This window comes from Colletotrichum jinshuiense, chromosome 10 (genome assembly GCF_051148585.1).
Source record: "Colletotrichum jinshuiense chromosome 10, complete sequence".
NCBI classification, from domain to species: domain Eukaryota; kingdom Fungi; phylum Ascomycota; class Sordariomycetes; order Glomerellales; family Glomerellaceae; genus Colletotrichum; species Colletotrichum jinshuiense.
The window spans coordinates 2,480,310-2,502,630 of record NC_139303.1 but is presented as its reverse complement, the minus strand read 5'-3'; the positions used below and the strand labels follow the sequence as shown (position 1 = coordinate 2,502,630).

General features: G+C 53.7%; 3 protein-coding genes across 3 annotated transcripts; all 3 read left to right on the top strand.

The window, feature by feature from the left end:
• Positions 1-1,377: 1,377 nt before the first annotated feature.
• On the top strand, positions 1,378-5,993 carry EsH8_X_000636 (uncharacterized protein; the record flags this gene model as incomplete). The annotated part of the gene is made up of 3 exons (XM_083274724.1): positions 1,378-1,660; positions 2,000-2,074; positions 2,125-5,993. 3 exons carry the CDS (start codon positions 1,378-1,380, stop codon positions 5,991-5,993), a joined length of 4,227 nt encoding a protein of 1,408 aa, XP_083120116.1.
• A 6,163-nt stretch (positions 5,994-12,156) lies between these two features.
• Positions 12,157-12,444, top strand: EsH8_X_000635 (uncharacterized protein; the record flags this gene model as incomplete). Its single annotated transcript, XM_083274723.1, has 1 exon — positions 12,157-12,444. The coding sequence occupies one exon, from the start codon at positions 12,157-12,159 to the stop codon at positions 12,442-12,444; it is 288 nt and encodes a 95-aa protein (XP_083120115.1).
• A 3,804-nt stretch (positions 12,445-16,248) lies between these two features.
• Positions 16,249-18,025, top strand: EsH8_X_000634 (uncharacterized protein; the record flags this gene model as incomplete). The annotated part of the gene is made up of 3 exons (XM_083274722.1): positions 16,249-16,339; positions 16,966-17,488; positions 17,551-18,025. The coding sequence occupies 3 exons, from the start codon at positions 16,249-16,251 to the stop codon at positions 18,023-18,025; spliced, it is 1,089 nt and encodes a 362-aa protein (XP_083120114.1).
• Between the last annotated feature and the right edge of the window lie 4,296 nt (positions 18,026-22,321).

Sequence of the window (22,321 nt, the reverse complement as noted above, 5' to 3'; positions counted from 1 at the left end):
GCTTGCAGTTTTCTCGTCCCATAAAAGAACCCTGGGTTCTCGCCTCCCGCCCTGTGATGAATTTATTGACCAATGTAACATCCAGCACGTCCATCTTCAGTGCCCAAACCGGCTTAGTGCCCGAACCTCCTATTGAGAATGATCGAGGGCGGCGCGGTTTAAGGGGCATTGCCTCATACCGGAACGCCCACTCGTCGGGGCTGGCTGGACACAAGGGTATCTAAGGGATGTGTTTTGGATGTCACTGGTGTCGACATACTTATAGCTGCGGGATTATCGTTGTGCTTCTAATTAGTCGAGGGTTACAGGGGCAGCATAAGCGTCAACAGAAAGTCTTAAGCAGCAGTTTGAGGACTGCAAGAATGTGGTACAAGGGGAGCGTTAACAAAAAGTTGGGGAAGCTTTAACTCTCATTACTTGTGGTATAACAGTAGCTGACAGTGATCAACTGTGGCAATGAATGAAAAATACAAAAAGAAAATAGAAATCACCAGTGCAGGCAAGCATGCTTGTGCTGCTGTCAACACTGCTTGTAAGGGACCACAGAAGCTGCGCTCCGTGACTTACGCCAACTATCCAGCCATGCTGTCGTAAATCTTACTGTCAGGTTAATGAATAATTACGGCCCCAAAAGTGTGCTTGTAGTGGAAAAATCTCGATCGTAGTTTTCTGTATTTCGTGCACGTTTTTCTTGTGGAGGTTCGTGAACAAACTTCAAGGTATAAAATTTGTGACAGGTAAAACGGCTTCCTGTAAGGCGGCCAACAAGGCGGCTCCCGGGTCCAGTGCCAGAAGAATTTGCAGTCATACTCGCTTTAAATGTCGTAATTACACTTCTGCATAAGGTAGCATGCTGACAGCCATCGCTTATGAGACGGGGCTATGCAAAAAGGCAGCAGGGTGGGCGTGTGAGAGTGAGGAGCCAGCCTCGCGGAGACATGCTATTGGTTCTACCACGGTGCCATTTGTCGCTGGTCAAAGAGATCGATGGACGAATGCTGTCCCAACGACAGATTGCAAAACTTTGAGAACAACTGTGGCAATCCTAGTCACCGCTTGTTAAGTAATAGTATGCCGGCGAGTCTATCGAAAATGTACATTTAGTAAATAGCACCGTTCATCAAATATTTCACAAATGTTGACCTCCATGAGCCTAATGCTGCAGGCAAGGAAGTCGGGTGTTACACAACCGTAATTGGGCCTCACACCCCCTGGTCGATCCAGCTTCTAACCTTGGCTGCTGGAGTGGCGCATCAAAAATCATGTGTTGGCAAAGACACAGCCCCATGGGGAAAATGAGCGCTAGACAGAATATTCTTATAGCAGGGGCAGCCACCTCATCGCTTCCCCATCTCCAACAATCTCACGCGCGTAATTATGGAACCAGTAGGACTGGCTGTCGGAGTCGCTGGTCTTGCTGGCCTCTTCAGCTCTTGCCTGGAAGCCGTCGAAAGATTCGATTCATACAAGAACTTTGGTCGCGATTCGCGTTCCTTGGCCATTCAGTTCGAGGCCGACAAACACCGCTTCGAACAATGGGGTCGCGCGGTCGGCATTGAGAACGGGAAGTTATCCGATTCTCACCATCCTGCTCTCGATGATACGCAGAAACTGGCGATAGTTCACAAACTATTAGCCAGCATCCAAGACTTTGGCAGTGGTGCGAACGACAATTTCTACCAACAACCCACACCAGCAGACAACGAACCCGTGAAAGACGGCTCATTGTACACACGGCTGGCCCCGCCCCGCCATGGCGCGCCAGTAGATTCGAGATGGCGAAAGGTAGCTTGGGCGCTGAGCGGGAAAACAAAGCGCGTCGGTCATGTTCAGGCGTTCGCGGTCTTGGTGCAGTATCTGTACAGTGTAGTGCCTCCCGACGACGCAAATGGCACACTATCAGAGCATTCTGTACCCAGTTATGGTCCTGCGCACCTTCACGGTTCAGACAACCCCCCTCCCTGACCTCTTTCAGACGCGTTAAGCTAACGATGTCAAGACGCTGTCCTAATCGATGGCCCTTTGCTTGACGAGATTCGCTCGTTCCTACACAAGGCAGAAGAGGAGATGAGAGGTAATGATAACCTACCCCCCGTACCCCCGTTCTCTTGTTGACGATTACAGCCGGGATCAAACGAGACCTGCGCGCTTGGCTTGGTTGCCCGTCCCCGAATGATCTGTACGAAGACTCCATCCAGAAGCGGCTAGATGGAACGTGCGATTGGATACTGGCGCGGCAAACCTTTTGCAACTGGCTTACACCTGACAACTCGGCTGCTGTCGCCAACGTGCTATGGATCAATGGCCCGGCCGGTTTTGGTAAAACCATTCTGTGTGCCAGACTGGTTGAAATCCTTTTATCAAGACTACAAACGCCCGTCGCACATTTCTTCCTATCTTCCAAATTCGAGGGTCGCGATGATCCCTTTATGGCCATAAGGTCGTGGATAGCAGAGGTGACAATCTACAGCGAAGCTGCTTTAGACGTGGTCTGGAAGAGGCGATTAGCCCAGCATGAACAAGTCGCAACACGAGCAACAATCATCAGGCTCTTTCGCGAGGTTCTACAAACCGTTCCATTTTGCAACTTTGTCTTGGACGGTCTGGACGAATGCACATGGTTGGGGGAGAACCGAAACAGCCGGGACTCCGTAGCCTGCTTTCTCGAGGAGCTTAGGCAAGCGATTTCTAACACTACAGCTCGAGTGTTAATTGTCAGCCGTAATGAGCCTGAAATTCGACAGGGGTTGTTACGGTTCTCTGGGTTCAGCGAGTATGTGATATCGCCCGAAGACGTTCACGCCGATAATATAGCCTACTCGAAAAGTATCGTCGACAACAAGCTGCCCAATAAAGATAAGTCAACAAGACTCAGCGTCTCCCAGAAAATGACTGAACGCTGTAACGGTCAGTTCCAATGGCTTAAAATGCAAGAAAGCTTTTTGAGGAAAGGGAGAAACAGAAAGCAGCTTGAGAAGGATATAGATGAGACCCCAGCCGGGCTCGACTCTCTCTATGACCGCAACTGGGAGAGAATTGAAGGATTGCGAGATATGGAAAGAAAAAGAGCACTGTCATTACTACGATGGGCTGCATTCGCTCTACGGCCCCTGACTGTCTGCGAGATTACTGAAGCTGTGCTCATCAACGACGACTGCAATGACCTGCTACTCGATGAGATGCCGGACTCTATTGACGATGACTATATCGAAAGTGAGATCCTGGGTCTCTGCGGGTCATTGATAGAGGTGCAGGGAACTCTATCAGAGTCCCTCCCCGGATCCAGGAAGATACACCTAGCTCATTTCTCGGTCAAGGAGTACCTGCTTTACAGAATTTCGCTCCAGGGGTCGGTCTTTTTGGCTAACGAGAACTTACGCGCGTCATATGAGGCTGTTGAGAGTACTACCCTTGCCAAACTTTGTCTCCGCTATATCGGATTTCACAGTGTCTGGGACGATTCACTTACCGGAGAGAAGGATCAAATCGGGATATCGTTCCGAAATTACGCTGCAGAGTATTGGTATCAACATACCGGTATGAGTAAGACAGCGGACAAAACGTTGGTAGAGGCTATTAACGCTTTCTTTGACGGACAAGTTCGAACTTGGCAATCTTGGATACAGTGGTTTGATGCCAATAACGAGGACTTGCAAGCAGAGGCAACAGAACCAGTGATGCCGGCAAGCCCCTTGTACTATGCTTCCCGTCTGGGTTTGACAGGGGTAGTAAAGCATCTAATACAAGATTGCAAGCATGATCCAAATGAAAATTTGGGGTCAGAAAAGATAGCCCTTGGAGCTGCATGCGGGAGAGGGAATCTGGAAGTAGCGCAGATGCTACTTGAAGTAGGAGCAAACGTCAACATCACCGGCCACAGAGGACAAACGCCGCTCTATACGGCAGCAAAGATTGGCCATCTCGAAGTAGTTAAGCTACTTCTCGACAGAGGAGCAGACATCACAGTTACCAACAATTATGGATGGACGCCGATTAATACAGCAGCAAATAATGGCCATCTTGAAGTAGTCAAGCTACTTCTCAACAAAGGAGCAGATATCACAGTTGCTGATGATGATGGATGGACTCCACTTCAAGCAGCAGCGGACAGTGGCCATCTTGAAGTAGTCAAGCTACTTCTCAACAAAGGAGCAGATATCACAGTTGCTGATGATGATGGATGGACTCCACTTCACGCAGCAGCGGACAGTGGCCATCTTGAAGTAGTTAAGCTACTTCTCAACAAAGGAGCAGGCATCACAGTTACTGATGATGATGGATGGACACCGCTTAATGCAGCAGCAAGCAAAGGCCATCTTGAAGTAGTTAAGCTACTTCTCGACAAAGGAGCAGACATCACAGTTACCAACAATTATGGATTGGCGCCACTTAATACAGCAGCAAGCAATGGCCATCATGAAGTAGTTAAGCTACTTCTCGACAAGGAAGCAGATGTTGCAGTTGCTAGTAATGATGACGGATGTACGCCACTTTATGAAGCGGCAAGCCACGGTCATCTTGAAGTAGTTAAGCTACTTCTCGACAAGGGAGCAGATATCACAGTCACCAACAGTGATGGATGGACGCCACTTAATGCAGCAGCAGAGAACGGCCATCTTGAAGTAGTAAAACTACTCATCAAGAAGGGAGCAGACGCTACAGTCGCAAACAATTATGGATTGACACCACTTCTTACATCAGTAAATTGTGGTCATACTGAATTAGTCAGCCTCCTTCTTGACAAGAGTGCAAATACCATAGTTTCCAGCAATGGTAACAGCTGGACGCCACTTATAATAGCAGCATATAAAGGGCATCTTGAAATGGTAAAACTACTTATCGACAAAGGGGCAGACATCACAGTTGCCAATGCCAACAGATTGACACCACTTGAGATGGCAATAAGCAACAACCAGCTTGAAGTAATTAAGCTACTTCTCGACAAGGGAGCAAACATCACAATTGCCAACAATTACGGATGGACGCCGCTAGGGATAGCAGCAGATAGAGGTTATCCCGACGTAGTCAAGCTACTTCTTGATAAGGGTGTAAACATTACAGTTGCCAACAATAAGAGCAAATTGACGCCACTTATACGAGCAGCATATGGAGGTCACCTTGAAATAGTTAAGGTCCTTCTCGACAATGGAGCAGATATTACAGTCGCTAATAATGGATGGACGTCGCTCAATGCAGCATCAGGCAATGGCCATGCTGAAGTAGTTAAGCTACTTCTTGAGAAAGGGGCGGATGTTACAGCTGCTAATAACGACGGACGGACACCCCTTTTTACAGCAGCAGATGGTGGCCATCTCGAAGTAGTCAAGCTACTTCTCGACAAGGGAGCAGATATTGCAATCGCCAACAAGAGCGGATGGACGCCATTTATGACAGCATCGCGAAGGGGCTACTTTGAGGTGGCCGGGTGGTTCCTCAAGGAATCACAAGTCAACATTGATGATAAAGATAACAATGATCGCACGCCTCTTTTTTATGCAGCAATGGAGGGACGCAACGAAATCGTGCGGCTGTTGCTTGTCAACAAGGCATCAGTGAATGCCAAGGACCGCTACAATGCAACACCACTGATTGCAGCGTCGAGAAACGGACACGGAAGCGCAGTGGAGATTCTGCTTGAAGCGGAGAATATCTGCCTCGACTGTAAGGATGACATAGGCCTCACGGCGTTATGTTGGGCTAGAAAGAGGGGAAATACTCATGTAATCCAGCTCTTGCTCCAACACTCTGATGAGATGGGGGTTGAAGGTAGCTATGAGGGCTGTGAAGACGCACGAACGGCAAACGAGGTAACTCTTTTAGATCAAAGTTCGGTCTGGTGCGACGTTTGTACTACATTCATCCTGGTCGGTAAGACATACCACGAGTGCGAATTATGTGATGGAGGCCACTTTTGTGTCTGCTTGGAGTGTTTTGGTATTGGGTTTAGGTGTCGGGACGATTCTCACGAATTGGTACTGCAGAAGGCGGAGTAGAAATTCTGCGATAGCATAGTTTCTACTCACGATGATTGCCGTAGCTGGCACGGGAGTGCCAAACTTGGCGTCGGTGGAAGAGGAGGAGGATGGCCAGGATGAAGAAGGGAATTCAGTGGACTGGGGCAGGGTTCAAGCAGTAAGGGCAATTTTCCCCGACCTGCAGTGACCATTCTCTTTTCTAGTCATCGGCAAGAATTTGGGCCTGATAGGGCCTATCCGTATCTGAGAATTATGATTGTCAAGGAACCAGACGGACACTAATACACTTTTTGCTGTTCTGTGAGATCTTTGACATGTGGCTGCGCGCATTCGCCAACTTTTGAGACGACCGCTGAGCACTAAGGCAACCCTTTCAGCCCTCAATGTGGTGCTGATAAAGTATGGGTATCTGCTTAGAATAGATCTGGTCAGGCTTAATCCTAACAAATAACATCGTTTCTATAGCTCTACAGCTAGGCAGTCACTCTATAGTAGGCAGAATATAGGTTGTGTGGCAGTGTTGGGTGTATTGTGCTGCTTCGCATTTATTCACCCATCCTGTTCCACTTCACGGCATTAGACACTAAAAAGGGCCTGCGAATACTGTTAAATCGGTGTAGTATTCTATATTCTGGATTTTTACTATGCGCCGTAGAGTCTAGCCAGGCTTATTCTACCCTTCCTAATTAGTATATTTTCTTCGTCGTCCCCCCGCAATATCTCTGATGTGCTATCTCAGATGTGTTGTGAGCTAAATATCAAAAGTTGGTCGTCCTGAAGGTATGCTGAATAGGTAGTTGTCTTGAGGTATTGAAACTGAGTTTCTGGACCACCCGAAAATGGTGTTCTTTGTTTATTTACGAGTTTGGCAAGCATTGCAACCATGATGGCTTCTACTTGAATTTCCTCAAGCTCATCAACATTGACGCTTCCAACAATGTTCAGTCATGCGGTGTCGTCAACTTTCAACGCGTTGCCGTCTGGTAGTACCTTACCGACCATCTTCCCTAACAATTATCAAGTTAACCTTAAAATCTACACATTCTCTCGTGATTACAACCTCATCACAGCCCTATTAAGCAATAGGCCACTCAACTTCAAGTTTCAATTACGGGTAAGCTCGAAAGAACCTGCAAGACGGTCATATATTCGGAACTCCACCCTAATCATTTGGCTGAGGCTTAAGTGGAACTGTTCTCAATTATTGCAATGGAACCCGCTCTGCTCATTAAATAGTTATCAGAGATGTAAATTCAATATGCCGGAAGATCGGCTGCCTGCACGCCAGACTCCTCAATGTCACGCCGGGCTTTTGAGCAGCTTTTCTGTTGGAAACTTAGTTGGCTGAACCATTGTAAACAACTGGTAATGGCTCCACTCGCTGCTGTCGGCGACTCGCAAGAAGAACCCCCCCTCGTCATTCTGTCTTACTCTTCTCGCTCCATGTCTCTCAAGGTTTACAAGAGACCTCCAAGCAGGAGCTTCGATTGACTAATCGGCGAAGCACCTCAACGCCATGTTTTCTTTTAAATCTCCCACCCGCCGTGGTTTAATCCTCTGGCACCGTTGTTGCCGCGCCGCCCCGCGCCGCTGAACGCATTTGCATTTCAGAGTGTCTGGATCGCAGGAAAGCCGAGGCAGTAGGTCAATGGTGCGGCTTACTATCGTCGCCGGCTCAAGTTTCAGGGAGTCTGGTTCTCGGCAGCATCGCATCCAGCTGCCCTGATTCGCTACTCTGTGTCGAAGCGACAGCGACAGGCCTGAATTGGGTTGTCGCTAAGAATATCTTCTTTCACGCCTTGAACAAAGCAGATGCCGGCAAGGAGGACCCCGAAGCTAGCGCTAGGTCTCGTCGATTTCGCCACCCCTTATTTGCCCTTTTAAGACGCTAGTGTAAGGCTTAGGCCCATTCACTCGGCACTGGGAGCAAACGGCGTTCACCCCCTTCTCGAGAGCAAACATCTATGCGGTCCAGATGGGTGAGTCAAGACCCTGGAGGAGAGGCCAAGCTTGCCGTAACCCACCATAGTGTTTCTTCGTTAATACTCCCATTTTGGTGACTTCTCAACCCCTATGTTTAGGGTATGTCACGACGAAGCCGCTTTCGGGTAGAATACTTGTTGCCGCCGGCAACTTTGTCGCCTTTCAAACATTATACGAACCCCCACTCTGGCCCGCGGGTTGTTCAAAGAGGGTTTGTGGCCTCGTGGACATTTGGCTCAGGCAACTGGACCAACTCCAACCCCGTCGTTATCACCCTGTATAGCTTCCAGAGAGGGCCAGAGCTCCTGTTGTAACTCTCCGCGCAAGGGAAACCGGGTCTCCCGACGCATGCTTATGAAATATTCCTGTAAAGGGACGTCGCAATAATTTTCGGTGGCATTAGGCATGCAACATCGCAACAGCATCGCGACGTAAGGGCAGGGGTGCAAGCCACGCATCTTGGCGCCCCTTCGACCCAGAGGACCGTTTCTACGCGTCGGATCTCTGTCGCATCAAAGAAGGCGCTCGTATCTATCGTAACAGGCGACGAGGCCGAGTCAGCACAGCACGCGGGAGGGCCTAAACCAGCAGGAAGTACTCGACCACAAGCGGCAGGTGTTCGTCGGGTTTGCATGGGGGCAGGGCCGGGCGCGCGACGTGGACTCGCCAATGGGAGAGTTTGAAGATGGCGCCGAAGAGGTGTCGAGAGAGGCCCCAACACCAGGTGCGGCGCTCAGTAGCCAGATGCCGAAATAGCTGCCGCAAAGATGTTAAAGTAGAGTAGCATTTCCGCGTCTTAAGCAGATAGGGAGGTTTCGCAAAAGTGCGTACGCGTCGGCCGGCCCAAGCACAGACACCTGAAGTGAGCGGGTTCAACCTGAAGCGCCCCATTAAACACCCATGGCGATACGTCGGAAGACTCCCCCCCGGCAGCTTTCGCGCCGCCCATCACGCAACATGGTCGGGAAATGCAATCAATTCGAAAGAAAGGTATTAAGCTTCGGTTCGCTTAGATGGCTTGCGTGCTTCGGTTCCATCGCGAGGTCCGTTTTCATCTCAGGAAATCTCGGGCGCACTACGGGTAAAGGGTGTCTCCCCCCCCGGAGCTGGGTCCGGGTCGCCGGCGAGAAGCGACGAGATTGACATGCGCCCCGGCCGGCACGCGCCACCACTCAACGTGAAACGGAAATTTCCTATTCTCAGCTGCCCATATCGTGGCCCCGAGTCGCCGAGTCGGCGTCTCAATCAATGCCTTTGCCGATCGTTCACCAGGCGCAATCGGGGCCACGATGTCGGCGTCTAGCTCGCTTAGCAGGTTACATTGATCGCGAGCCCAGGCGGCCGTTCAGCCCCGTAGATTATGCGCGCAGGGGACTGCGCGAGTCGGTTGTGTTCCCACGTTTGCATTGTTCTGGTTCGCATTTTTGGACAAGGCCAGACCGTCTCCTCCTCGGTGGCATGGTATAGCTCCAGGAACCATATAACTAGCTACCTCCAAGGAAGCAAGCAGTAGTGGAAATAGATGGGCGCCGCTATGAAATGCATTGCGGGTTCCCGCCGCCAAAATAACGATGAGCGACGCGCGGGATCAGGCCAGACACGCTGATCTGGAGTTCGGGAGACTTTTCTATTCGGGCAACGATTTCCCACTTCGGCCCGGAGAAGCCCACTGTTTGCTCCTTTCGTAGATTGCCTTGCCGCCTCGCCAAACGCTGGTAAAATCGCTCACTGGAGCATGGGAGACTGCCGGGCTGAGGATCTGCGCGGTACCCAACGTGTGGCCCGCGTGGCCATATGCTCTCGTGCCCATGGCATTATGACGACGAAACGATTGCGGTGCTGACAAGAGTACCCTGCCTGGGCTTTCTTTCAGCCTCCCTTGGCCGTGTCGGAGGCCGGTACCAGATAAAAAGACGACAAAACAAAAAGGGATATAATGTGATCTGATAAGATGTTTGGGCCCACGAGAATTTGCGGTGCAGCCTTGCTCGCAGGCATCGGCTGGGACGCACAACTGACGGGAGGAACATGTACATACATAGCTGTCGTTCGGGCACCTGCAGGGCCAGCTGTCTGCGAATGAAGTCAAGCCAGCTCCACTTGAGATGAGCTTATACGAGGAATTGTAGTAGGCCCGGGCTCTTGTTATTACTGCAGTCGGGCTGCTGTCAGTCGGTTGACTGTAGGGCAATGATCGGCCGGAAAACTCGTATTGGCATCGAGGCCGTTCAATCAAATGTATCCAATCGGAATTGCGGAATTGCGGAGTTGAAATGAGAGTCTGCAGGTTTTTTTTAATTTTTTTTTAAATTTTTTTATCCCGCTCGCGATAGGCTCGATGCACGTGTGCACCGACTCAATCATATTTTCGAGCGAGGTCCATCATGTTCTCTCACGGAGCGCCATCCCATTGTCATTGGTGAGGCCAAGCCGGGCAGTGTTCGAAACACAGCGAATAGCCTCACCCCCGTGCTCCGCGGCCCGGACCAAGTTGAAAAAAAGGGAGACGAAATAGAACGAGGAGGAAACGTGGGGGCGAATTCTGCCCAAGGTTCTAGATCGCAGCTCAGCAGGCCAACTCAAAATGACGGCAAATGCAGCCCTAGAGGGGCGTAGCACTTCCCGTTAGTCGGCTCGTCATGGACCCTGGGGAGGGGGACCGAGCCGGAACGCCAGACGTCAAAGTGCCAGATGCCACACGCAGCAGGAAGAAGAAAAATAAGTGTCGTCTAAAAGACGGCTGCTGGCGTTGGGTCGAATTCGTACGATAATAGAGTGGCTCGTGTTTCTGAAACACTGTCAATTTGTTCTGGAATCCTATTAATAGTGGCCGCATCCCAGAGGCCTTGGGCAGCCCTGGCTAATGGGAAATGGACTGGCAAAGCTAGAAAATGCGTCCCAGCCAGCCAGCAAAGCAAGGCCAGAAGGGGGGGTGGAAGAGTCAGAGTCAGAGTCAGAACCGGAGCCAGCGCCGGAGCCAGAGCCGGAGCCAGAGCGAACCAGAGCAGCCAAAACAGCTGCATAGCAAACATAGTAAGACGAGAACGAAGAAAGGAGAGCCTGGCCTGGCCCTTCTTCTCCCCCCCACCCGTGCCCCCCGTCCACCCAGACAGCGGAGGCGACGGACTTCAGCGAGTAGGTAATAGGCCTCTCCTCCCCCAATTAAGGTGGCCAGCCAGCCTTAGTAATTATGCGGCCTCAGGGCAGATGTTCTGGAATCTGGATCAAGGTACCTGCATGCTGGCGGGGGTCCCAGGGCCTGGGCAGAGCGGGCTTGGGCAAGGGATGCACATCTTGGCTTGGTTTCTGGCGCACTGATCAGTCTCTGTCTGGCACACCGGTGTCTCCCCTTCACGGCGCTGGGCCTCTTTGTTCCTTGCCCATCTTACTCCACACCCGGCAAGCAAAAAGACTGGGCAGCCGGGCAAGCTACAAGAGAAAAAAAGAGGTGCCACAGCTTGGGCGAACCCACAGTCAAGGGACGCAAGATATCCACAGTCCTCGGTCCAGCCAGGCGCCCCTCTCCAAACGGCCGCCGGCCATGGGGAGCCGTGGCAGAGAAGGTAGTAGAAGCCAGCGAGTAATATGTACATTACCACATAACCATGTAACTAAGGTACATGGCCTCATCCACATGATGAGAGGGCGAGCCGAACAGGGCGAGGGTTTAATGGTCGATGGGCAACGGATGGATGCTGTGCTTGCTTGCTGCTCCTCCCAGGCATTGTTGTTCCCTACCCGTGGATGCCGTGTGATGATAAAGACCCTTTGAATCCCCTCCACGTCTCTTTTCCCTCACCCCCCCGTTTAGACTTTTTCGTGCATCTGTTGTCTGGAACATTTGTTGCACTTTCATTCCCTTTTTGACAACAAGCATTCCCGCCCCCCTCTCTTACCGTTGCTTCCAGTTCCGTCATATCTCTCCAGACGGTGTCTCGATATTTAGCTTTCCAAGCAACGCGCCCAGCATTCATAGAAGAGACTGCCTGCTAGCCAGAGCAGCCAGAGGATCTCTAGAAGATTACAACCCCCGCCAGCCGGAACAACAACCATAGCTACAAACTACTACTATTACCCTCTTGTTGTCGACAACCAAACAACGGTAGACGACAGCAAAGCAGCGCCAGCAGCTACAACACCCTCCCGCCCCGACAACCACGCAAAAACCGTCACCACGGCTTCTCCAACGATCGCCATCATGGGTTCCCCGAGTGGACCCCTCCGCCCCCGAGCGTCGTCGAACTTCATGGGCATCCGCGCCTCGGGCTTCCCGCCGTCCATGACGCCGCAGGAGAAGCACCTCTTCTCTGACCGCGTCAACGGGGCGACGACCCGTCTCTCGAGCACAATGGCCGCCAGCGACAGCCCCGAGGGTTACATTTGCGTCATCTACTTCCACAAGACCACGGCAGCCGACGCTCTCGGCCTGCTGCAGACTGCAGACATCCGAGTCAGGGGCCACGAGATCCAGTTTTCCTGGCACTGAGCTGCTGCCGCCGCCGCCGGTGCCGGCTGGACTCCATGGAATCTGGACTCTGGATTCTGGACTGGATTCTGGACTGGACTGTGGACTCTGGACTCGACTGGACTCGACCGGACTGGACTGAAGTCGGGTGGATCGTCGACCTCTCTCCTGTCTCTCTCTCTCTATCCGTCCCTCTTTGTGTGTCCGCCCTGAACTTGCGCCTGCGGCCGTTCGGGTTGTCAGTTTGATGAGCAGACTCGAGGGTTGATCCTTTCTGTTTTACTGCCTGCCACCGCTTCCTATACCCGGGGAGAGAGCAACGTCCCCATCCAATTCCCGCCCGGCCGCCCGGGCACGAATCCTTCAGCGATCCACCCTCCACCTCCACCCTCTCACCCCCCCCTTACCACCCCTCGGCGATCTGCAAAGACTAGGCCATCCCCCATCCCATCCGGCACATCCAAGTCGACAATCGACCATCCCGTCTCACCCGTACATTGGTTCCACGCGTCTCGCCTTATCTCCTTCAGCGATCAATCACGCAACCGATGAGGCTTTTCAATTTACCGACACCGCCATCTTTCCCTTCCCTGCTGTCCTCCCCCCTAATGCAACATCTACATCCGCACAAGGGGGGGTGGGAAGGGAAGCCTGGTCGTCGCCATCGTCGATGTTGCAGATGAGGTGCAGAATATTTGCAGATATCCTGTCCGCATTTCGATGCGATGCTCGCCATCCCGCGTTCCCCGGGTGGGCCTGCCGTCAAAAAGGCAACCCGCTCGCCGCAGGCTGGAGGGAGGACCAGGAAGAAAGCGAACAGACCGGGGAAGATTAAGAAGTGAAAGGGTGACGCGGAAGGGGGGAGAGAAAAAAAAAAGGGATCGTGTTACGCGGCCGTCCGCCTCGTCACCACTCCAGCTGCAGCCCGTCGCAGCCCTCTCTCGATGCCACCCATGCTCTCAGAGAGTCCTTTTTTTGATCAAGGGTTGCATTCATTCGGCAATCGGACCCAGTGGGAGAGATTTCCACGGAGAAAAAAAAAGGCCACCACCTTTTAGATGAGACGCGCCAACGCAATCCATTGATTTTCGGGATCCAGGTGGAGATGGACCGGACAAAAAAAGGGCAACGCAACGCAACGCAATAATTCGACAGGAGACCAAACATCAATTCAGAGGTTAGTTCACTTGCAATATTCTTCACACGTTTTTTTCGTCACAATTTCCCCTCTCCCCCCTACGAGTTTGTTTTCCTGCAGACCGTCCAAGCGGAGACATACCGAAGGCGGGAGGGGGTCGCAGGACCAATTGACACTTTGTCCTTGCATACAAACATCGGCTGACAGAAGTTCTAGGCCCAGTTCGATTTTGATTACCGGCCCGACGTGGGGAGCATGAGGAGGGGGCCGGGGAGGGGGGGGAACATGCACCAGCGTAGGCTTGGAGGGAACCCCAAGCCAAGTTTGGGGGAGCCAAGAGGATGAGTTCAAAGGGCTTTGTGTGTTGTGCAACAATGCAATGCGGCACTCCCTTTCGTCGACCACCACCCAACCTGGTAGTTTCTGGAAGGAATTGTCTTTCGATCTCGTCGGACCCTTGGATCGTTCGTTGCATTATCTCTCACCTTCGCTTTCCCTTACCCTCCCCCCTCTCCCCTCCCCACCAAAATCACCCTTCATTTCCAATCTCGCCTTCGCATCGGGCATTGGGGAGGGGATGCGGACGCGAACGCCCGGGTCGTATTCGCGTCTGGCTGGGTTCAACCTGCTTGCTTGCCTTTCTGCCTGTCTGCCTGCCTGTCTGCCTGCTTTTACAAACTCTTGAGGCATTAGCACATTAGTACATTAGCAGCTGCAAACCGGAAATCCCTCCATCTGGATTGGCTGCCCTCCGAGGGGGGACCGGCCGCCCAGCCCAAAGGGCCAAACGCGGGTTCACGTTTGTCACCCCGAGCTTGGCTTCTGTCATGAGATCAGATGCGCGGTTAGGATGAGCAAACAAGAAGCAAATAGAAACTACAAAAGAATAAAAATTTAAAAAGTCACACGACCGTCATTTCAGTTCCAATCCGCTGCGGTGCATCCGTACGGTCCGCTGGGCCGCATGCAGAGATGCAAGGTTGCCGGCACCCGGCGAATGCCCCGTTCGTTGTCGTCGTCGTCGTCGTCGTCCCAGAATGGTTACGGTTTCTATGCGGAGCTGCCGCTTCTGCTGCCACCGCTTCTGCTGCTGCAAAACTCTGCCCATCCCTCAACCGTCTGCGATCTCCCGCTACTGACCGTTGTTGCATCGCTGAGTTCTGGATGGGCCGATTTGAAGCCCTCTCCAGAGAGCCGTTGCTAAAAGTGAAACAGGGGAAATTTACATTGCGCGGTCGCCGGGTTTCCCTGGTGTAATATCGTCTTGGCCGCGGGCTCCCAGTTCTCCAGAGAGTCCAAGCCATCAGAGAGGGAGAAATAAAAACCGGACGGGGCCAACACGGCACGGACCCCAGCCGTTGCGATCCCCCTCCCCTCCCCTCCTCCCTCTCCGTGGCTCGTCGTCTCCCGGTAGACCATCACCATCGCGCAATCACATGGAAGTCAGGCTTGGCGCGGAGAAGACGGGGGTCTATTCCCGCGTTCCGGTAAATCCGCGGTGGTTTTATCCCCTCCGTCCCGCAATGGAGTAATCCGCCCATGGCCCCCCTCCAAGGACCCAGGTACAGCGATGGCAGACGCCCGGGTTCGGTGTGGACAGAAACGCCGCCATCCTCTGTACCCTCCCCTCATCCACAGTTTCTTCCTGGTACCGAATGCGAACACCTCGGCATGGGCCCAATCATGCTCTAACTATCAGACGAGATGGGGAACGCTGCCCTTGGCTGTGACAGCGTAAACTCTCCTCATTTATGTTCCAACGCTCGAGGCTAATCCTCGGCCGCCGAGGTAGAGAATTAGAGAGAGAGAGAGAGAGAGAGAGAGAGAGAGAGAGAGAGAGAGAGATGCAGGCGGCGCGCCGAGAATTGCCATCCCAAGTATCCGCAGCGTGATGCGATGCGAGGCGGACGGCTTACATCTCCACCGTCCCAAACCGGCAATTCTGCGCAGAGGCCAACGGCTTACAACACCAACCGCCCAAATCGGCATGGCGCCCGTCGCTGCCTCGGCCTCCTCGCCGCCATCACGGCCCCCCTTTCTCAAAGCTCGTTCGTTCAGCCTTAAGGGCGAGCCAACCGGCCAATCACCCAGCTGCGGCGAGCTTACAGTCTCACTTCCAAAAACGGCCTAGCCGGGGCGTCCGCCGGATCAGGAGCAGCTATGCAGAGGGCTTACACTCGCGATGGCCTCAATCGTCCTGGATCGGCAGCGGCCTTTGGGGGGGATTCAAGACAGCCGGACAAACACACGACGCCGGCGGCACAATCCGGAGGATTTTTAAACGGTTGCAGAGGCGCACGCGTATACAGATTAGGCGCCACTCGATCGTTGAGCGAGGCGCATCGCGGGAGTCAAGTCGTAAAAAGACAACATAGCGTCCTTTTCTTTTCCATTTCATGTTAGATACCCTATACAATATCATCAACTTTGCCTGAGTTGAAAGCATATTACAGCATTGCGTTGAAATCCATCTGCCAGTGCTTGCCCACTACACTACCTTTGTCGACTTGCCGAATTCCAACAATCCACCCATCCATCCATCATTCGAACAATACTTGAATATCTCGAATATCAAATTAGTACAACTGACACTAGAGTCTCAATCCCATCAACAAACGCCCGAGTTGCTCAATCGCCGGCCCTCTTCTGCTTCCAATCCAGCATTGCGTCGTTCATCAATCTCACCAATGCCTGCCCTCTTCGTCTACGAAAAGGACCTCGTCGACCCGACGCCTAATATCCCCTCTCTCGATGGAAAGGTGATCTTCGTCACAGGAGGTGAGTTTTACTTCACAAACATCCTCTCGATCCACACTCCCTCGCTCCTCTATCATACCCTTCCTGGCAAGTGTCAGGAAAAATCACTTCAAAGGGCAAAGTTCGCGGGGACCGCGTCCAAATAATGAAGCCCTCCGCCCCATCACCCACCTCTATCGACAGACGGAATCCGGTTATCGGTGTGAAGTTTCGTGACGGGCGACATGTGCTTCTGCATATCGTTGTGGATGATATTCAGGAGAGATTCGCTTGGATTGTATTATTCGACACGGCTTTCTACCGGAAAGTCAGGCCCATAACCGTCCATACACAGCCGCCTTCTCTCCGCAACTCCGTTTTACTCTTGCAACCCCCTGAGCTTGACTTCTTTTCCAGAGGCCATCTACAAGTCTTCACCTCGACAGAAGCAAGTTGGGAAAACCCACAACCACCTGGTGTCTACCTCTGCTGAAGCACCATGTTAGCCACGGCCACACGGGCTCCAGCAGCCGACCAACCCCGAGTCTCACCCTGTCTCCGCGAGTGCTGAACAGAAGCCATTCTCCTTTTACCATCACCGTCACAATCGACACCTCTTCTTTGACCGCCACCACCCACCAACAGTCACCATACTAACACCCCCCCAGGAACAGCAGGCCTGGGCAAGTCCACGATCCTGGCCCTCCTCGCCCACCGCCCCTCCCACATCTACTTCTCGGGCCGCTCCCTCCCCGCCGCCGAGGCCCTCATCTCGTCCGTCACCTCGTCCACCAGCACCGGCGGCGGCGGCACCGCCGCGCCGCCTCCCCTGACCTTCGTCCAGATGGACCTCACCTCCCTCGCCTCGGTCAAGTCGGCCGTCGAGAAGCACTTCGCGCACGACCGCCTCGACGTCCTCGTCAACAACGCCGGCATCATGGCCAGCGCCGCCGGGCTCAGCGCCGACGGCTTCGAGGTCCAGTTCGCCACCAACCACCTCGGCCACGCCATGCTCGTGCGCGCCCTGCTCCCCGTCCTGCAGCGCACCGCCGCGCTGCCCGGCTCCGACGTCCGCGTCGTCACGCTCACCTCCCTGGGCTACCAGGGCCACCCGAAGAAGGGCATCTCGTTTGCGACCCTCCGGACGACGCAGACGGGGCCGCCGCTGTTGGGACAGTGGATCCGATACGGGTATGTAACGACGCCCTCACCCTCGCCCTCACTCCCCCTATCTATCTCCTTTGCGTTGCCAGCCGCCCACCATCGTCCAAGGCGACGGTGGCGGTGGCGGCAGTCGCGACGACAAAGGAGATGTATGGAGACCGCATGCCGACTGAACTGACATCTCCCGCCGCATCCAGACAAAGCAAGCTGGCCAACATCCTCTTCGCCCGCGAGCTGGCCCGGCGCCACCCGTCCATCACCTCCGTCGTCGTCCACCCGGGCGTCGTCGGCACGGGCCTGGTGACCAACCAGGGCCTGGTGAACCGCGCCCTCGTCTACCTGCCGTCCAAGATCATGGGCGCCGCCGTGCTGACGCCGGAGCAGGGCTGCTGGAACCAGGTCTGGGCGGCGGCCGCCGCGAAGAAGGCGGACCTCGTCAACGGCGCCTTCTACATGCCCGTCGGGACGCTGGCGGACGACTTGCTGGACGGCTGCGCCAGGGACGACAAGCTGGCGGCCGAGCTGTGGCGGTGGACCGAGGAGGTCCTGGATGGGATTCACTGAGGGGGAGGGGGAGTGTGGGATCTGTCTCATAGTAATGTGTGTGCGTGTGTGCGGGCGTAACATATAATTCATTGGTTTTCAGCAGATAGACATATAGAGCTTTGACGTTATAAGTTGCGATAACACCACACCTGGCCCGATAAAAGGGGTTTACTCATTTTTTCGGCGGCTGTACCAGATCACCCGATTCGGGCACTGCTTGTGTTTCCCCGTACCGCTATAGGACACCCAGACGATGCACAAGACAGACAGACAGACGACGTGCGGTCGCTTTTTTCGGCAGCCCGATAGCTCAAGCGCCCGGACCCGGGCCCGGATGGCCGCCGGATGCCACCACCGGACATATGCTCTCTTTTCGGCTGGCGGTGCTACTTAGCTGAACGTCACAGCGGAACGTCAAGGGGGTGGCCCAGAACCGTATTCGGCCATCCAAGGAGTCGAACCATGGGCGGCTCGCCGGCGCGTCTTCGTCCATGCATCATCCAATGTCACCTCACGCCATTGCGTGGCCGGCGTGCGCCATGGTCACCGCCGGCCACCTGCCCGTCATACCACGAATCCAATGTCCATCCGAAGCTGGAAAAAGCCCATGCAGACACGCGAGCTGCCATGTCTTCCTCGTCCATCTGCGGCCAATCGCCCTCTCTTTGGATACTCATCTACCCTCCCAAGACAGGCGTATCGGCCGCTGCCACTACTACTACCACTGCTCTCGCGTTTTCACCGACGTCACATCATCATGAGTGTATTACGCATGGCCCCCTCCCGAATTTTTCAACTCCTCAGGGCACCAGGCAGGGTTCGGCCTGCGGCGGATCGAGGCCTCTACCCCGCCAAACGCCATCGACAGATCACGTCGGTTCCCTGTGCTTGCTTGTGCTTGGCCGCGGAACCTCCACGACGCGATTTTTTTTTTTTGGACCGCCGCGTCGACCTCTTTTGACATGCATCTCCGGGAAATTTGTAAACAAAAACCACCACATGCAGAGTCAGCGTCAAATTTTGTGCCCGCCGCGTCCGACTCCGCTTTTGAGTGATAATTACTTTTGTGCGCGCGCGTGCGTGAGTGTGTGTGTGTGTGTGTCGCCGGCAAGCAACTTTGCAGATTACTGCAGATGTTATCAAAACTAGTGCAATGCACTCTCTCTTGCACATAGCATATGCTGCTGCTGCTGTGTGTGACAGACAGGCCGGCCCCCAGTCTGATCCCCCGTCCCCATTCCCCCCCTCGCTCCCCCCCGGTATCTTCATGGGCTTCTGTTCGAATGGAGGGTGACATCAGAAGCCAAACGATCGAATGGTAGTTCCAAGACAGGGCCGTAGCCATGCAGCCACTTACGGCCGGTAGTAGCAATCAGCAGGTCCCCGGGACCAGGGGGAAAAAAAAAGGTCGATTCCAGCCCAAAACCCGCCGTCTCGGGTTGCATTCCTCAGCCAGGGACAACAAGCACGGCCGCCTCCCCTCCACCACCCATCCCGTCGGCAACACGTGGAGAAGAATAATCTCCTCGTCCTTTGCTTTGCATTTTGGTGTTCCCAGCATGCAAACGGGAGCAAAAGACAAGGGGCCCAGACCTACGCGGGAATAAAAATAACAGAAACTCGTTGCTGCTTCATCTCCAGGGCTGCAATGCCTTCCCATCATTTTGTCAGCCCTGGCGTCGTCCGTCGGCCCGCCCAGTTGGAAACCCAGGGGTGGGAGCTGCAAATCGCGGAGATTGGGGCGCTCCAGCGTGGTGCGGAAGCGAAATAACGTCGCCCTGTTAGCGTCGACAAGGGGGGGGAAGGCCAGAGGGACATGGGGATATCGTTGGAAACTCTGCAAAGCCAGAGGGGCAATTGCCAGTCAGTCTGCCTACGATGCCGAGCATATTGCCTCTCGGGGTAAGGGGATTACACACATCTCCCGGAACTACTCTAGTACGTCCGGTCCAGGCTGTGGGGAGTCGTTCATTTTGGATCGTTTTACCCATATTGTCTGACGTAGTTGATCTCATCATCTGGGGCGATTAATCAGTATTGATGAGTCGAATCGTGGGTTGTGGATCGCCCGGATGAGGTGGCAAGTGCCCTCTTCCTCCTGTACACAAACTGGACTGAATAGAGGAGCCCTTTGGACGTGCAATATGTCACGAGCGTCGTTCGTGACAATAGTTGTAGCTCCAACTTTGCAGCTCAAACTGATATTCATCTTGGTCTCATGAGCATGTCAATCGGCTGGTCTCTGAGCTGGATCCAAACGTTCCACCGAGCCACTGCATGTGCACCACACCACCATTCGTCTTGGCTCTCGAGAGTCTGGGTCTACGTCGTGGGTTTGGTGTCCCCGTCTACTGGAGGGCTGGCCGTCCATCTGTGATTTTCCCTCGTCTTCCCCAACGATCAGCCCTGGGACAGCCTTGCCAGCAACGTGCCATCGTGTGGACCGTGGAGACTCGTTCTAGTGCTGGGAAAAGCTTTGAACCGCCAAAACAACTGAAATCTTAAAGACTGGGAACGGCTCGGCTTTGTTCGAGCGTCATCATCAGACGAACTGTGAACAGCGCATCTGGGCCTACCCCACTCCATACTTTCCCCGGTTAATCAAGCTGCGACGGCCTCAATCTGCGGCTCTACCGGGCCACTTGAACCCAGGCCGCCAACATTCATGCCGTGCCTGACGACTGGGAAAGACCCAGAACGGCGCAGGGATGTCATCTCTGTTTCAATGAGCGGGAATTTTCTCCCCCTCCTTTGGAAAGCTTCCATTGCGCCCTGCCGTCAAAGCCCGTCGCATCCACTTGCCCATCAAGTCGATTCCTGCTCAATCTCAACGGGTATTGATTGCTTCTTGGCTGACGTGGAGCGAAATCAGCCAGGCTCAGCCAGGGACCGCAGTCGGCCAACCGCCTTGCGAGAGCCACTACCGACCTGCCGTGGTGAAAAACACGTTCCGTCGTTTGTCGCCAAGAAAGTCTAAGATCTTTTTCACAGTCGAGTTTAATCATGATCCAGGATTGCGATCCCACGCGCTGACCGGACGGCTTTGCCAACATGAACGGACCAACTAGCGGCCATTCATCTTGGGCGAGGGACGGATTCGCTCGCGACATTGCAATTCTGAGTTTGCCCATCCTCATGTCGGAAATGTGCCGTGGGCCATCCGGTTTATTATTGGGCTCGGGGACACCGGCCAATGAGACCGTTGGGCTGGGTCGATGGGCGATCATCAATGGCCCTCGCCGCTGTCCCGAACCGAAAGATCGAAAACTCGCGTGTGCAGCGGATGCCGGGAACTGCTGGAGTTGAGATCTGATACCCATATCTTGCACAAGGATGCAGCATTCGGTTAGAACTCACTCCAGGCATGCGCCGTCGTTGCAGGACACTGTGCCACCAAGAGATGTATACTTTCTTTTCCACTCCCCCTTCAAAATCTGCCTTACGTTGGTAGAATTCTCGGTGCCCTTTTAATCCGATCAGCTGAGGTGAGCTCAATGCCACCAAACGGGTATGTCTTAGAACAAGCGTCGTTCATATCACGTACCATGATTTGCGGGTGCATCTTGCCCAGTTCCCAGAAGCAAGAGGCCGTAGAAAATAGGTAGATGAAGCCATTGCACCACACCCTTCTCAGTGCATCCTGTGCCCCCTAGTTGCAGAACCAAGTGTTGTACGATCGCCACTGCAAAGGGGAGGCGCAAGGAACACTCCTCTGGTTGGCCGCGGAATCACACAGTAGATCCGCAGGGATGGGGGTTCGTTTGAGAGCTGGACTGCCCCTCCTCAATTTTGAAAACAGGGGGGTGTGAGAGAAAATACTGTCGTTAATGTCTGTCTGCCTCTGACAGCAACCGTTTGCTTGACTGGCCGCGGGGCCGAAGACGACTTCGCAGCTGCACACCATGGGATCGCTGTCCAGTTTGGCGCATCGAGACACCCCCGTGGACAGAATTGTGAACTCGCATGATTTAGTGATGTTGACAATTTGTGCCCAGGCGATCATCCCCGATATGCAATTCATAATAAGACCAATCTTTGTATTCTGCATCCTGCAAGGGGCCTGTTACTTCGTAGCCAGTGCGACGTGCGGAAAGAACTGACTCTAGCAGCGGCATTGAGACTTCTCTAACAGCCCAGGTTACTTTGCACCGTCCGTCGGTTGAGTCTGTAAACCAATGCCTGCATGGCGGTGACTTGGTAGTTCAAGGACCACCGTTTCTAGTCGAGAGCCTAGCGCAGCGCAGATAGCAGAGGAGCGAGAGGGTTCCATCAATCAATCAGACTCTAGTGCAGCGTCTGGTCAAGGCAATGGTG